Genomic DNA, 16,508 nt, shown 5'->3' with positions numbered 1-16,508 from the left:
CAGAAATACTCAACACTTAGAAAAGAAGATCTTTACAAACCCATACACAAACAGTCATAACGTATGTTGTGTGGGAATTATGGTTAGTCCAGGTAAATACCTCGGCAAAAATCAACTCAGTGGAAAAATCCATACAATCTTCTAATTTCTCTGCTGTGGAAATCCTGTGTCTTTTTTCTTCTATCAGAATTTCCATGGCATCTTTCAAATCCTTGCTGGAAAAAAAAGTCAAAATATAGTCTATTTGTACTTAGTTCAGACATCTAGCAAAACAGATTGATTTGCCATTTGTTTAAACAAAATTATTTGCTTTAATTAAAGCCATTGGTGCTCATGAGTAAGTGGATGTATATTTTATTTCTTCACAAATATCCTTAAATTATATATATCTTATACTTCATGTTCAGGTACCGGAGTTAGCTAAGATTTTTAGATACTGGTAGCAATATCAAAGCTGTGACCTTTAGTTAAGGGTTAAAAACTGGTACCAAAAGGCTAAATCCAACCACATTTTCCAATTTCTGATTTGGCAGGCATAGTGTTTAAATTAAAAAAAATAAAACCCACGAATGAATGCTTTACTGTTCCACGGGCACCTCCATTTCCTGTTGTCTTACATCTACACAGCTCACTTTTATTTGCCTAGTCCTGAAGACTACTGGGTTTGAGGTTCCTGTTGTAGACAGTAAAGTCAAGTGACTGAGTGTTATTCTTGATATTTATTCTCATACCCTGTAATTTGTGCCATGCTGTAAACACTGAACAAATATTTGTTGAATGAATGGTTAGCTGCATAAATATGTATATGCAGGGCCGGCCCGGTGGCGCACTGGATAGTGCGCCGCTTGGGAAGCGCGGCGGCGCNGACACGGAAAAAGACAAAATAAATAAATAAATAAATATGTATATGCATATGTGTGGTCGAGGGACAAGCACCTTGGACAGAGGATCTGTTTCTGGTGTACAGTGTTCTCTTTCTATGTAACCTGCTTTAAGTCTCTGAGCCTAATATCTCTTTTAAAGTGGAAGGATCAGACTAGATGAACAGTAAGGTCACTTTGAGATCTAAATTCTACTTCTGTCCTTAAGTGTACATGTTCTTGCACAAATGTATTGTTCCCTGATCCCGGGAAACAATGTTCTGTATTATGTCAAATGAACAATAAATCTTTCTTTCAAATTCACATTGACATGTCACCTATATACTTAAATGCCCTGTTTATACTATTGACATAAACAGCCTCTCTGTTTACTCCAGCTCAGCAGGAAAAGTAAGGGAAGATTCTTTAACCTCCCCACCTTCTCAGATTTTTTAGTTTCTTTTGAACATCACAAGCAAGATATTTAAACATTCTGAGAGATATTCTTCAGGATAATATAGTAATTGTGTCACCCTGACTGAGGGAGCCACATATTGTGTATCTCTGTGAGTGTGTCTACCCACACACCTCCATACACACCACGGAGATATTCACATTCATTCATTCGTCCACCCATCCATTTGTCCAGCAAGTATTTGTTAAGCATCTCCTGCATGCAAAGAACAGATATTCACTCAGTTGGTAGGCTGTGGTGCTCCCTTCCTAGTAGGCTGAGAATGCTCATAGCTTTTCTCCCTGAGCACTGGCCCCAAAATGGTCTGGGGGGTGTTAGAATACCCCTAGACTTTGAATTTATGGGAGTTCCTTGATGGAACTGCAGCCACTACTGAGCAGTTACTTCCTGCCTGGGCCAGAATCCAAGGTGTTGCATCATAGGCTTGTGAAAGCCCATTGAGATCCCTCCTATTTAAGTTTAAAGCTGGCTCCACATAAATGTATGTACCTGAATTTATATATACCCTACAAAACTGGAAGAACTGAGCTCAATGACAATTTTCATGGAATAGAAAGTCTCTGAATAACAAACACATATTACAAGAACGTATGTGCAAGTTGCCAGCCTAGCCTACAAACACCTATTTAAGTATTATGTGGCTGAAAAGCCTTAAATTTGTTAAAATAAAAAGTAGAAAACAATACTGCTATAATATTTGGAATTAAAAGAGGTAAAAATATAAAATTGAATAGAGGGGGGACAGATGTCCCAGTATCCTTTCCATACATGTGTTGTTTTAAAGTATTGGCATTATTGTAAAGGACATAGGGGGAAGAGACGAAAAGATTTCCCCAGATCTTTATTACTCTTGGACATAGGAGATGCAAACCAGTTCACCAACCATTGGGAAAAGTTATATGTGGAGAAGGAATGTTGCTGAGCTAACTTTTACAGAAACCTAGGAGAAACTGTTATGCAGTCTCATGCAATAAGTTTCTATGGATCCGATGGCCAAGGCCAAGGCTAAACTAATGATCAAGAACTATACAATGAGACTCTTCAGACCACTACCTCCACCATTGCCAAATCTGATGACAGTGAAGAGACAAATCCTTTATCTAAATGAGTCTAATCACAGTAAGCTCTGGTGGAAATGTGTAAATACCCAACCAAGTGTCCAAATCATTCATGTAATACTCATCAATCACATGAGAATATACAAAGCAACATCACGTTGGCATCCTCCCTAGAAACTAATATTATCAAATTCTAAAATCCATAAATAGGATGAAGTTGGATCTTCATACAAGTTTGGGAACTTTTAGAGATGGGGAATTTAAGATGATCAGGGGCCTCTGAAGAAAAGATGAACATAGGGAAGGGGGCCACTAACATATTTAGTGCCTCTGATATGCCAGGCTCTGTGCTAATTGCTGTACTTGTATGATCTCATTAACCTATACCCCCACTTTAGAAGGTAGGCTATATTTTACTTTAAATAACTCCCAAGGCCATTTAGTTACCAAATGGTAGAGACAGGATACAAACCAGGACTATCTGCCTCTAGGTCCTATGGGCTTTCAACTGTTGGTTAGTGGTGGTAGTGTTTAGTGGCCAGCTACTCACGCTCTAAAAACTCACTGACAAGTCTGACATTAGGCATTTGTTAAGTTGTCTGCTAGACTAGTCTAAGACCAAAACAAAGCCATTTAATGACAGTTTCAGGACCGAAACACAAAATATATAACTAAAAAAAAAAATCACATATTTTATTGGAGTTCATTACATCCATTATGAAAAAATTCTTTTGAGACTACTGTCAATTCTTACAAGTCGAATTATGTTATATTCATTTAGAAGCAATACAACTATAAATTGATTGTTTCCATTTTTCCAGATATGCAAAGAGGTTTTGACAGATATTAATGATAGAATCAACTAACCCTCAACTCAAAATACATTGCAGTATCCCAGTTTCTGAAATGAAGCTCTCAGACCACACACTCAGCCCTCTTGCTGAGGAGCTGCCCAGCCAAAGGCTTCTTTACTCTTTAGCCAGGCCAAATGCAGGCCATAATTGCTGTAAGAAGTATTCCATCACCAACTTAATCAATCGCTTCCTGTGGGCTCTAGACAGCAGAAAACATACTGAAGAGGCCAACAGCAGCAGAGACACAATGAAAAAAAACCAACAAAACAGTCTAATTGCACCCATAAATCTTCCAAACTTGTGTTACTTACATAGACTTCTCATACTTTTTGTATAGCCAAGAAATCTTAAAGAAGATATCTGGTTTGAGAAGGAGAGCTTGCCATGCCTCAAAATAACTCTGGATCTTAACCACGATGGCATTTTCTGGAGGGAAAAAAAAAAAGAAAGAAAAGAAAGGAAGAAAGAAAAAGAAACACAGAGCAGTTGAGCAAAACGTGAGCTAAGAAGGGAGCTTTGAGCAAATAACATTCTCTGTAGATTCTCCTATCAGTCCAGGGTTCTAAGCTGAGCAAGTTCCCACCCTCAGAGGACATTTTAGCCACGTGAATGCCACTAGACAAATTAAGCACTAATTTATGCTGCTCAGTGTTGAAATCGGCCAGGTTAACCAGAGGGCTGCCAGTTTTCAAGTTTGTGTTTGAGACATAGCCTAGACTCTCCCCTTGGCTGAGCCTCCAACTCTCTCCTGGTTTTCTGGACAAAGGGAACTAGTAATTATGGCTATTATGGCCTCAACTTTGGCACCTGGGAGGGCAAAAAGCAGAGCCTGTTAGGCAGCTAACAGCCACATCTTAGCTTCAGTTGGTGTTGGGTAAGCAGAGCCATTAAGTGGATAATCTACTTGGATTACACACCTAATTAATTAATAATAATAGTTCATAGTTAATCCTAAGTGTATTCCCACCTCATAGGGATTTATTCATTTTTTTCATAGACCTCATCACAGAGCTTTCATATTTATTTATACTTAGTCCAGAGTGCAGAATTCACTTTAGTTTCTTCAGTACCTTGTCCTGGGCTTTGTGCATAGTCAACTTTTAATTAATGTTCTTTAAACTGAATACTTGAGAAAAGAAAATCCTTGCTTTTTTCTAATTATACCCCCTCAATACACAAAAGGGAAGTGAACAGACATTTACTTCCAGCTGCTAAATACCAGCCACCATGTTAGATGCTTTGCAGAAAAGATTTTTAATTTAATCCCTACAATCTTGCCAGGAGAATAGCAGTGTCATCCTTTTGCAGCTGAAGAAACTACAATTCATAGAAATTAAGCAACTTGCCCACCACTATACGCCTAAGGCAGGCACTTAGAATGGAGCTGGTTCTGTCTGACCCCAGGGTGATGTCCTCTCTTCTTCGTTGCATTGGGTCCCTTAGGCAAATTGAGAGTTTAACAAGGACCCAGTGAAAAGGGACATAAATCTAACTCTGTATGGGTTATGCAGGTCCTCTGGCATCACAGTGTGGATCCATAAGCTAACGGAGAGGTTTACAATTCCCCTTACGTGATTCTTCCTAACAATCAAGATTAGAGGTGAACTGAGGAGCCAGGGCTTGTAAAATACGTGCCTGCCTAACTTTAGAAGGGATGTTTGCAGAACAGGCATGCTGGAGTGGAGTCCCTGTATGAAAGGGAATGTGGTGAGAGGGAGTAACTAAAAATTCTGAGTGAATGGGGGCTCCCATCCAAATGGCAACAGTCAAGGTTTCTACAGCTCTCGTAAGGAGCAGTTAGAGTAGGGGAAACGAGGCGATGAGAGCTGGAGAGGAGAAAGGGCAGGCCTGTAGCTCGTCTGTTTGTCCAGTGTGGTAAGTCAGGCCGCAGGCTCAGCTGAGTTGGGCAAGTGTTAAAACTATGCACTGTTCCTCTGCCTGGAATGTTCCTCCCTCAGATCGGTACAGGGCTCCTGGCCTCACTTCCTTCAGGCTATGTTCAAATGTCCTCTCTGCAGAGGCCTTTCCTGACCACCCTCTCCGTCATAGCCATGCCCACCCCCACTGACTCCCTATGCCACTTTCCGTCCTCTTACCCTTTTCTGTTTTTTCCTCAAAGCACTTATTATTGCCCAATATATTATTAGATATTTACTTCTTTTACTATCCATCCCCCCACTGGAATGTAAGCTCCTTGAAAGCAAAAACATTATTCCTCAAAGCACTTATTATTGCCCAATATATTATTAGATATTTACTTCTTTTACTATCCATCTCCCCCACTGGAATGTAAGCTCCTTGAAAGCAAAAACATTATCTGTCTTGTTACCTGCTCTATCCCCATAACCTAGAACAGTGCCTGGCATAAAATAGGCAGTCAATAAATATTTGTTGAATGAATGTATGAATCAATGAATACTGCATGAATTAATTCAGGAAAAATCACATTAAGCTGGACATAATGTCAGCAGCAGAAAGGATTTAATCCAAATGATTAGTGTTTGTTTTCTGGTTCTAGAAGAGTTGCGTGCACATATTTTAATATTCATTTCCATATCATAGTGAGGAAAGTAGCCTTTTGAGTGAGACGTCTTTTTGGCGTTGTTATAAATATTAAATGGCAAACATATATGTAAAAGCAACTTTTTATATTATTTGGCACATAATATATACTAAATTAATAGCATCTATTATCATCATTTCCATCAGCAGCAGCAGCAGCATCATTTTAGACAGAGTCAAAGTTCTTGTGTTTAGTAGCTTTGAAGGGGGGAACGTGTGTGCATGTGTGTGTATATATATATATATATATATATATATATATATATATACATGTATATATACACATGTATACTCCAGGCCCAAAAGAGTGGTTGAAAATGGGTAAATACATCAGTTTGGTGGTGGGATATGTTAATGACCAAACAAACAGATCACATTAGATAAGTTTTGACTCTGTGTAGAATCCCATTTCCTACAATAATGAGGAGAGATACAAAAGAAATAGAAGCTGGCCCCTACTTCATGGAAATGTATACCTTAGAAGTGAATAAGGCAGAAATACTAGGGGAAGATCCTTAGCAATACTTAGAAATGTTTAAACAAGAGCAATGTAAAAACACAAATGTTCATTTTAGCCTGCTATCCCTGCTACCCCTGTCCAATAAAAGGCAGAATGTCAAGTCACGAGAATGAAAATTTCAGTACCATCCAAGGGGATCCTCAAGAAGAGCATGTTAGAGGTGTCCAGCATGATGCGCCGCATGAGGGTCAACACGTCAATATAGCCCGACTCAGTGGTTACCTCCTTCAGCCTGTCCAGATGCGTTACAATGGACTGAACGCAAACCGCCACCATCCGAACAAGCCCAGGGCCTGACAAAGCTGAAGGGCACACATCAGAGAATCAGCCATCGTGAACTCCACAATTTTTAATTCAATAATTGGGTGAAAATTTTCTTATTCTTTTTCATACTTTTCTGAGTTCTCCTAATTTTCTACAAGCATGGACTACATTTATGGTTAAAAAAGAATGAACAAATATTATTTTAAACAACCTATTCAAAATTAAACTTTTCTTCATGGTCTGGAAAATCACTTGTGCAATTGCAAGTGAAACAAACAAACAGTATTTGTGGTCATAAATCACAAATCAGTGATTTTTCGTATTTATTGTATATATTTCCCTCTAAAGAAGGTTTGGGTTTGGCCAGATCATATTTTTGTGTTTCAACAGGTGGCAGAATATTACTAAAGAACTAGTCAAATTGGACCTTAACTACTTGATCTAAGGTGCATCCTGCTTAATTGCAGGTTATATGTGTAAAACATTAGACTTACAGATCATATTTTTGTGTTTCAACAGGTGGCAGAATATTACTAAAGAACTAGTCAAATTGGACTTTAACTACTTGATCTAAGGTGCATCCTGCTTAATTGCAGGTTATATGTGTAAAACATTAGACTTATGAACAAGTAATCAGCAAATTCCATTAATATAGATAACTCTCTTGGCAGTTTTGGGAAACACACGCTCTTTTTCTTCCCCCCTAATTCCCACTCCCACCATCTCCCAGGATGGGCCATTGTGCTTAACTATTTCTTCACAGACACAGCTGGTAAGTCAATACTTTCACAAATGTTACTGATTTAGATACCAAAACCTGTCCTGAACTTTCTACTACATCAGAAAAACCAACAAGAAATCTAACTCTAAAGGGAGATTCGTCAAGATGCTTAGGACTCGCATCAATTATGAAAATGTCAGACATTACAGTGAACTTTAAATAAGCAATAGCCCCCTATTTTTGGCCTGTAATTTGACTACAGTTCCGTAATATTTTTATTGGAAAATCTGATCTTCTATGGATAGGGCTAATATTTTAAACAGTCACAAAGATGTTTTGATTAATTTAATTTCCAAGGACTGTAGTTTCCACTCTTATCTCTCAGGCCTGTGGCCTTCCCTCCACCTGCCCTGCACCCCTGCAGCAGCTCCCGAGTGTTCTCCCTGCTCACAGTCATGCTTCCTTCCAAGCAGTCGTCCACTCTGCTACCACAGGGACTTTTCTGAAACGCAAATACGTTCATGTCACTCTGCTTAAAATCTTGGGGCCGGCCCGGTGGCACACCTCTCCATCCAAGAGCTTGAAACGACCTTTTCAAATTTATAGGCAAAATGTACTATCATTGCTTATAGGTGGTGGTATGATTTAGACATGATTTAATTTTTTTAAATGTGCTAAAAAGTACTGCATCTATCCAGGTCAAAAGAAAATTGAACAAGTAATCAGCAAATTCCATTAATATAGATAACTCTCTTGGCAGTTTTGGGAAACACATGCTCTTTTTCTTCCCCCCTATTCCCACTCCCACCATCTCCCAGGATGGACCATTGTGCTTAACTATTTCTTCACAGACACAGCTGGTAAGTCAATACTTTCACTAATGTTACTGATTTAGACACCAAAACCTGTCCTGAACTTTCTACTACATCAGAAAAACCAACAAGAAATCTAACTCTAAAGGGAGATTCGTCAAGATGCTTAGGACTCGCATCAATTATGAAAATGTCAGACATTACAGTGAACTTTAAATAAGCAATAGCCCCCTATTTTTGGCCTGTAATTTGACTACAGTTCCGTAATATTTTTATTGGAAAATCTGATCTTCTATGGATAGGGCTAATATTTTAAACAGTCACAAAGATGTTTTGATTAATTTAATTTCCAAGGACTGTAGTTTCCACTCTTATCTCTCAGGCCTGTGGCCTTCCCTCCACCTGCCCTGCACCCCTGCAGCAGCTCCCGAGTGTTCTCCCTGCTCACAGTCATGCTTCCTTCCAAGCAGTCGTCCACTCTGCTACCACAGGGACTTTTCTGAAACGCAAATACGTTCATGTCACTCTGCTTAAAATCTTTAGTGATTCCCCATAGCATCTGAGGTAAACGCAATTCTTTGGCTAACCAGAGGGGTCCTTGGTGATCTGGCCCTGCCTTCCCCTGGCCTCCTCCCTGCATGTGTCCATGCCAGGCACAAGGGCCTACCGACAGGTCCCTCACATGTCATGTTGATCTACCCTTTTCTGCTTTTGAATATCCTGTTCTTTACTTCTAGGATGTCTTTCTTTGTCATACTTTCTTAATTAGGTAGCTTTAACCTTCTTTCAAAATTCATCATAAGCATCCACTCCTCTGAAAATTCTCCCCTGTCCCCTCGGTGGCTTTGGATGGAACATTCATCTGTGTCCTGTGCCACTCTGTGCACATACCTCTAGCATTACTATCACCAGGGATGGTACTTGATGGTTTGCCCCTTCCCAGTGTCCCCTAACCCCCATTACAAGTTCCTCAAGGGACCGTGTCTTGTTATTGCATCTTGATGCCTTGAGAGAACAGTAATTTGTTAAACAAATGGATGAATTTTACTATCACCAGGGATGGTACTTGATGGTTTGCCCCTTCCCAGTGTCCCCTAACCCCCATTATAAGTTCCTCAAGGGACCGTGTCTTGTTATTGCATCTTGACGCCATGAGAGAACAGTAATTTGTTAAACAAATGGATGAATTTGGAGACTCTATTAGCTCTTACATGTCAGGGTGGAGGATATTGGCATGTGAAAGTTAACTGCTCCTAAATAACTAGTTCATATGTTCCTGATACACCTGGGCCAAAGACAAAATAAAATAAAACTTACATTTCCATGGGATCTTATAGCATTATTTCATTTGTTCTTCACAATAGCCCTAGAGTGTAAGTTTTATAATATTTATCACCTTCTATGGATGAGGAAATGAACCTTGGAGAGGCTAAGTGACTTGCCCAAGGTCATGTGGCTAGTAAGTGGCAGTGCTGGGATTTGAATTCACTACCAATAACTCTGAGTCCTATACTTTTTTCCATTAACTTATTCTGCAAATTTGTAAGGCACGAGGAAACTGGTCTGCCACAACCAGAGTGGTAGGCAGAATAACTGCCCTCTGAAGTTGTCTTAGGCCTAATCCCCAGAACCTATTAATATGTTACATGGAAAAAGTGACTCAGCAGATATGATTAAGGTTAAGGACCTTGAGATGGGGAGATTATTGTGGATTATCTGGGTGGCTCCACCTTAATCACACAAGTCCTTAAAAGCAAGGAAACTTTCCTAGCTGAGGTCAAAGTCAGAGAGAGATGTGATGACAGAAGGAGGGTGAGAGAGATGGAATGTGAAAAAGACTTGACCCACTGCTGCTGGCTTTGAAGGAAAGGGCTGCAGCTAAGGAGTGTGGGTGGCCTCTAGAGGCTGGAAAAGGCAAGGAAAATATTGTCCCCTAGAGCTTCCAGAAGGGAACATAGTCTTGCCAACACCTTGATTTTAGCCTGTTGAGACCCATGTCACACTTTTGACCTATAGAACTGTAAGATAATGAATGTGTTATCTCAAGCCACCTAGTTGTGGCCATGTATTACAGCAGCAATAGGAAACTAATACACTGGGGTCTACAACAGAGATGTGCTGAGTCTTGGTGTGGGCAGCTCTATAGGGTGGGGTCAACACTCCACAGGCACCAGCAGAGGCATGGCTGTTCCCTGTCATAGCAGCCGGGCAGGGGGCAACTAGATTCACTACAGAGGCTGGCTGGAGAGAAGACTATCGATGGTACAGGATCAGACCTAAAATCCATCTAGCCCTAGTTTCCATCACTGACAAGATTTCCAGGGTACAATTACTGATGTTAAAGGATAGTCATGTGTATCCCCCAAGAGTTTTATTTCCAGCATAATATAGTAAAAGGGGGAAATCACTGAATAAGGAGGCTTGGAACTGGGTCTCAGCTTACTGTGTTGCCTGGGCGAAAATCATAACTTCTCTAGGACTTTATTTCCTCAACTCTAAAACTCAGAGCCTAGACAAGACAGCATTACAGTTGTTCTCAGTTCTAATATTCTCTAATGTCATTTACAAATTGCTTTCAGCCAGAACATCTGGGCTGTCAGTCAGTGATTCAGCAAACACATTGTTTGACAGTGTTTAAATCAAACATATGGCTGACGCACTAAATTCTTCATCTTTTCTACACATCCATGAAATTACTTCATACATCAACAGGAAGAAAAGAGTTAGTGATGACTAAACACGTAGGCTCTGGGGTTGTACCCCGGGCCATCATTTACTAATGTTGGAACCTCGGGCAAGTTACTTAACTGCTTTATGCCTTAGTTTCCTTATCTGTAAAATGTAGGTGATAAGCGTAGTTACCACGTGGGGTTGCTGTGGGATTAGCACAGTGCTTAGAACAGTGCCTACTGCACAGTAAGGGTGTAACGAATGTTCGCTCTTCTTCCCATTATTATGCCAAAACTGTGGAGCAGCAGAATTTAAGATACGATTGCAGAAAAAGGAACATTCATAGACAAAAGAGAAGAACGTAGCCAGGTATCTGCTTACCTTTTATAAAGAAAGGCCGAATTACTTTCCAGAGGTCTGGATTATTGTTAAAGATGATGCCATTCTCATGCATACCCACGCACTGCAACCCAAGTTTGCTGCCAAATCGGGAGATATAGTGATTGTGCTTCATTACATGGAACATACTTGAGGACCTGAAAAAAAAGCAAACCTTGGTATGAATTTTTAAGGGTGAGGATAACTCATGGTGATGCATTTTGACTACCATGTGGCTCTCTTACAAATGCATGTTGATCTAAATGCAGTGCGTGATTTCTACTATTCAGGTTGAGTGAGCACTTCTGTTAGCATGAGAACATCCTTCTCCAGCTGAAATCATTTCTACCTACTGACTCCCTGTCTGAGCATCGCAAAAGATAGAAAACATGCACAGTTCATTCCTTATTGTCCTTTCTTCTCTGACCCCAAGTCACCAATAGACAACCTACTATTGGGGTCTGAGCTGCAAGCCTGTTAAGAAGCTGAAACCTCCATACCACCAGAGTCATGAGAACCTCCAGCTTCATTCCTTATTGTCCTTTCTTCTCTGACCCCAAGTCACCAATAGACAACCTACTATTGGGGTCCGAGCTGCAAGCCTGTTAAGAAGCTGAAACCTCCATACCACCAGAGTCATGAGAACCTCCAGCTTTCCAGGTACCATCTAGCCCCATTCCAAACAGTGCCGCCCCTTGCAAGAATGAGACACAGAATCAGGAGTTGCTGAGATGATTAAAGTCTTGCTCTGTTAGTTGGGAACCAGCAGTTCTGCCTAGTATCACCCATCCCCCAGAATCTCTAATCAGGCCTGGCCCCTCCAGTGGGGTATCATTCTGGAATTGAAGGGATATCCCCTTGAGCACTTCTTCTGGCTCTGGGCTTGGCCAGGGCCTGCCTGGGCTGGCCTGGAAGGCACACTGTGGTGGAAAGAGAAGCTCTCTTGGGGCTTCACATTCCATCATGGTTCATCAAGGTCTCCAGGGTCACAGGGTTTTCTCATGATATAGGATGTGGTGAGCCATTAGATAGCGCAGTTTGCATGGTGGCCAATAGCGCAAATTCAAGATGCATAAAATGTCATTGGTATTATCCTTACAGATGTTGTCGTTACTTTTTTATTTTGGTGAACTTTATATAGGTTTTCATGTATTCATTGCAACTTTGGTCCTCCCTCCCCACTTCTCACTAAAATTTTTTCTCAACTGCAAATTCTCCCACTATCGAGGTCTTCAGAACACATAACCCTCAAAACTTGGAAGTGGCTACTGTAGTATGCAACTGGTTCTCCAACTGGGTTGAAGAGGTTGTCTCAACCTTTGCTCCCCCGTCTCAAAGTTCACAACTGACTCTTAAAAGGATGACTTTGCTTTAGTGAGGTTGTTTTGTTAATGCCTGCCAGAATGCAGTCCCATAGAAGACACTACGCCAAAAGAGCTCTGCTCTGGCTGAATGTATTAGGCTGGGAGCTAAGTATTAGTCAAACTCTCACATTTGTGATGTGTTCCATAGTCCTATTTAAACTTTAAAATCAAGCCCTTGAAATAATGCAGTGCCAAGGAATGAAAACAGAATTATATCATGTAAATTACTTATTTGCTATTTGTATCAGGGAAAAAAAATGCTATTTTCAAATCAAAACATTGTCTATTAAATCAAATATTCTCTTGATTTGATTCCAGATAATCTTCATCAAATGATCATCCCAAGTTTTGGACAAGTTTTCCTTTTCCTAGCAACAAAACAAAAACAAAAATCCAGAGCTGGCTGGTTAGCTCAGTTGGTTAGAGCACAGCCTTGTAACACCAAGGTCAAGGGTTCGGATCACCAAGGCCAAGGGTTTGGATCACCAGGGTCGAGAGTTTGGAACCCCAGCTGCCCCCCCCCAAAAAAAAATTCTCGATGCTTCAATTTGTATTCTGGGGAAATTGATAGAAAAATCATGCTGCAGAAAGGACCAAAATTCTTACTAATTAAAATATTTGAAAACTCTTCCTTTTCTTACCTTCCCCTACCTCATTCTATAATTAAAGCAGAAAGTAAGAAATTTTTATAGTCTTTGTTCACAAACTTGTATCTAAAATTTTTAAGTACTTAGAGGACAAGCAGCAAACTATTTTTCTGCTCTGACCCCTCAGGCTTCTGTACGCTGCATTAATCACATTTGCCTGTCTATTTCTCTTAAGGAATTGCTAATCAATTTTTAAAAGAGAGAATAAGAAACTCCAAACGAAAGACAAACCTCCAAACGTAAAACTAACTCAACCGAATGTCCTTTAGTTAATAAAGACCTAACTAGTTAAAATCCATGTGTCCCTTAGGGGGCGCCAATATCTCAGCTATTTAGAGTCCGAGGCTCAAACTTGGCAAAGACACAGAGCCAATCAATCAGGCAGAACAATACAGCAAGAGAAGTGTGACCGGCCACAGAAGAGCAACTTAAAACAAGGTCATTCATCAAAGATAGGCTGGATTTATCTAACCAGAGTAAACTGGGAAAGTGAAGAAGAAAGGTTGGTGAAGAGCTGGGGACCCAGACGGGAGCTCCTGCTGGCAGGCAAGACAGACCTGGCTCCACCGTGTGGGTCAGCAGCACCGGTTGAGGGAAATGCCCCACTGACTGTTTGGGAGAGCGAGGATTCCTTACCGCTTAGGAGACACCAACTGAGTCTCCAAGTTCAGAAGGGACAGTGGGCAGTGTAAGGTGCCTGTTCTCCGGGGTCATTATTCTTCCTAAACATGACTGAAGTCAAAAGCATCTCCAAAGATGGCAAACCTATTGTCTATTCAAAATGAAAAATAGCCAGGAAGTAAGCTCTTAGGGTTAAGGAGAAAGCCACCTAAGTTCTGAGTTTAAATGACTCACACACCTGTGGTCAGGTACAGTAGGGCTGTGTGCTAGAAATACAGAGAAAGCAATTAACGGAATAATTGGTACCAAACATTTAAAAACACTTGTCCTGTGTAGACCTGTGCTGTGCCCAAGACTTATGTTCTATCAATCACCTTTTCACTGCCCTTTAAGCCTCTAATAGTCTCACTTACCAAGCTTAAATTCTAGGTTAAATTCTGTAATCACCCTAACCAATGATCAAATTTAGCACTGCTGCTTGTGGGACAACCTGTCTCCTAATGTGATGTACTACCAGGGAAGTATTATTATTTGCCATTATTGTTTGCCATTATACCTAATTTTAGTTTACAAACAATTACAGGGAATAGAGGAATATATTAAATGACATCATGATGAAACAATGAGAGAAATTCAGAATGTGATATCCTACAAGACAACTGACCTGGTCTTTTCAAAAGGTCAGCATCATGGCAGGGAAAAGTGAGGGGACTATTCTTTCAACTTTCCTGTTCATTTGGAAAATTTCTTAATAAAAAGTTGCAAAATTTTTTATTGTCCATCATTAAAATTAAAATATCCTTCTCTGTGTCCTCAACTCCCTTGACCCTCTCCTTACTTTGTCACCATTGCCTGCTAAAACCTCAACTGTGGCTGAATCCCACTCTTAGCTTACTCTGTGCTTGCACCTAGTGGATGAATTGTGCTGGGGAAAGAAGAACAGAAACACACACACACATACACACACACACACACACACCCGCACACACACACTGATGGGTCTCTGTTGAATTCAAGAGGGCCCTTAGTGCAGCTGGTAATTCTACTAAATTTCCCTAGCCTGTTCACTCTCTCACTCTTCTAGATTACTATTATATCCTCCCCCCTCAGTCTCAGCTAAAGACTTTATTTCCTATTTTCCTGAGAAAATAGAAGCAACTAGNAGAGCAACTTAAAACAAGGTCATTCATCAAAGATAGGCTGGATTTATCTAACCAGAGTAAATTGGGAAAGTGAAGGAGAAAGGTTGGTGAAGAGCTGGGGACCCAGACGGGAGCTCCTCCTGGCAGGCAAGACAGACCTGGCTCCACCGTGTGGGTCAGCAGCACCGGTTGAGGGAAATGCCACACTGACTGTTTGGGAGAGCGAGGATTCCTTACCGCTTAGGAGACACCAACTGAGTCCCCAAGTTCAGAAGGGACAGTGGGCAGTGTAAGGTGCCTGGTCACCGGGGTCATTATTCTTCCTAAACATGACTGAAGTCAAAAGCATCTCCAAAGATGGCAAACCTATTGTCTGTTCAAAATGAAAAGTAGCCAGGAAGTAAGCTCTTAGGGTTAAGGAGAAAGCCACCTAAGTTCTGAGTTTAAATGACTCACACAGCTGTGGTCAGGTACAGTAGGGCTGTGTGCTAGAAATACAGAGAAAGCAATTAACGGAATAATTGGTACCAAACGTTTAAAAACACTTGTCCTGTAGACCTGTGCTGTGCCCAAGACTTACGTTCTATCAATCACCTTTTCACTGCCCTTTAAGCCTCTAATAGTCTCACTTACCAAGCTTAAATTCTAGGTTAAATTCTGTAATCACCCTAACCAATGATCAAATTCAGCACTGCTGCTTGTGGGACAACCTGTCTCCTAATGTGATGTACTACCAGGGAAGTATTATTACAAAAATGTGTTTGCCATTACACACACACACTGATGGGTCTCTGTTGAATTCAAGAGGGCCCTTAGTGCAGCTGGTAATTCNCCCCCTCAGTCTCAGCTAAAGACTTTATTTCCTATTTTCCTGAGAAAATAGAAGCAACTAGAAGAGAATCTCCACAAGTCCCATATATTCAACTTTTACTCCTGTTACTATGGATGAGCTGCCAAGTCCTTATTTAAGGCCAACCCTTCCACTTGTCCCTGAGACCTCCTCACATCTCACCTGGCACACCCCTTGCTTTCTCCTCCGCCAACAATTTTCCTCTGTCATTGATCATTCCCACCACAACTCACATGCTGTAATTTCTCCTATCTCAAAAATCAAAACTCCTTTGACCGCGCATCCTCTCCAGCTACTGTCCCATTTCCTGCCTCCTTTATGGAAAAGTCCTTGGAAGATTGGTCTACATGTGCTGCCTCTGATTCTTCTCCCTCATTCTATTCTCTGGTCAGACATTTGCCCCCACCACCCCATTGAAACTGCTCTTGTCAAGGTCACCCATGACTTTTCTGTGGCTAAATGCAATACTGAAATCTCCATCCATTCACTTAACCCATCAGCAGTATGCAACGTGATTCACAGCTTGCTCCTCCCCATAAGCATTGTTCACCTGGCTTGCAGACCATTGCACTCGTCTGGTTTTCCCTTCTCCGGCTGTTCCTTCTCAATCTCCTTTGCTAATTTCTGACCACTTCACACTGGGAGGTCTCCAGGCTCAGTCTTCCCTACTCAACATCCCACTCAGATGTGTACTAGGCATGTCGAGTCTA

General features: G+C 40.9%; 1 protein-coding gene across 1 annotated transcript in view; it reads right to left on the bottom strand.

Annotated features, from left to right (window-relative positions):
* Positions 1-40: 40 nt before the first annotated feature.
* The window catches only part of LOC103597966 (aromatase), a gene marked incomplete at its 3' end in the record, with an annotated part of 44,684 nt that continues 28,216 nt past the window's right edge, over positions 41-16,508 (bottom strand). Inside the window, exons 6-9 of the mRNA XM_008581855.1 lie at positions 11,178-11,332; positions 6,455-6,631; positions 3,559-3,673; positions 41-215 (exon numbers count right to left, since the gene is read on the bottom strand). Coding sequence (XP_008580077.1) covers positions 41-215; positions 3,559-3,673; positions 6,455-6,631; positions 11,178-11,332 — 622 coding nt within the window. The remainder of the gene's footprint in view (positions 216-3,558; positions 3,674-6,454; positions 6,632-11,177; positions 11,333-16,508) is intronic.

The sequence above is a fragment of the Galeopterus variegatus genome, unplaced genomic scaffold (genome assembly GCF_000696425.1).
Source record: "Galeopterus variegatus unplaced genomic scaffold, G_variegatus-3.0.2 Scaffold2476, whole genome shotgun sequence".
NCBI classification, from domain to species: domain Eukaryota; kingdom Metazoa; phylum Chordata; class Mammalia; order Dermoptera; family Cynocephalidae; genus Galeopterus; species Galeopterus variegatus.
Note: the sequence above shows the minus strand (reverse complement) of the source record. Positions and strands in the feature narration are given on the sequence as shown.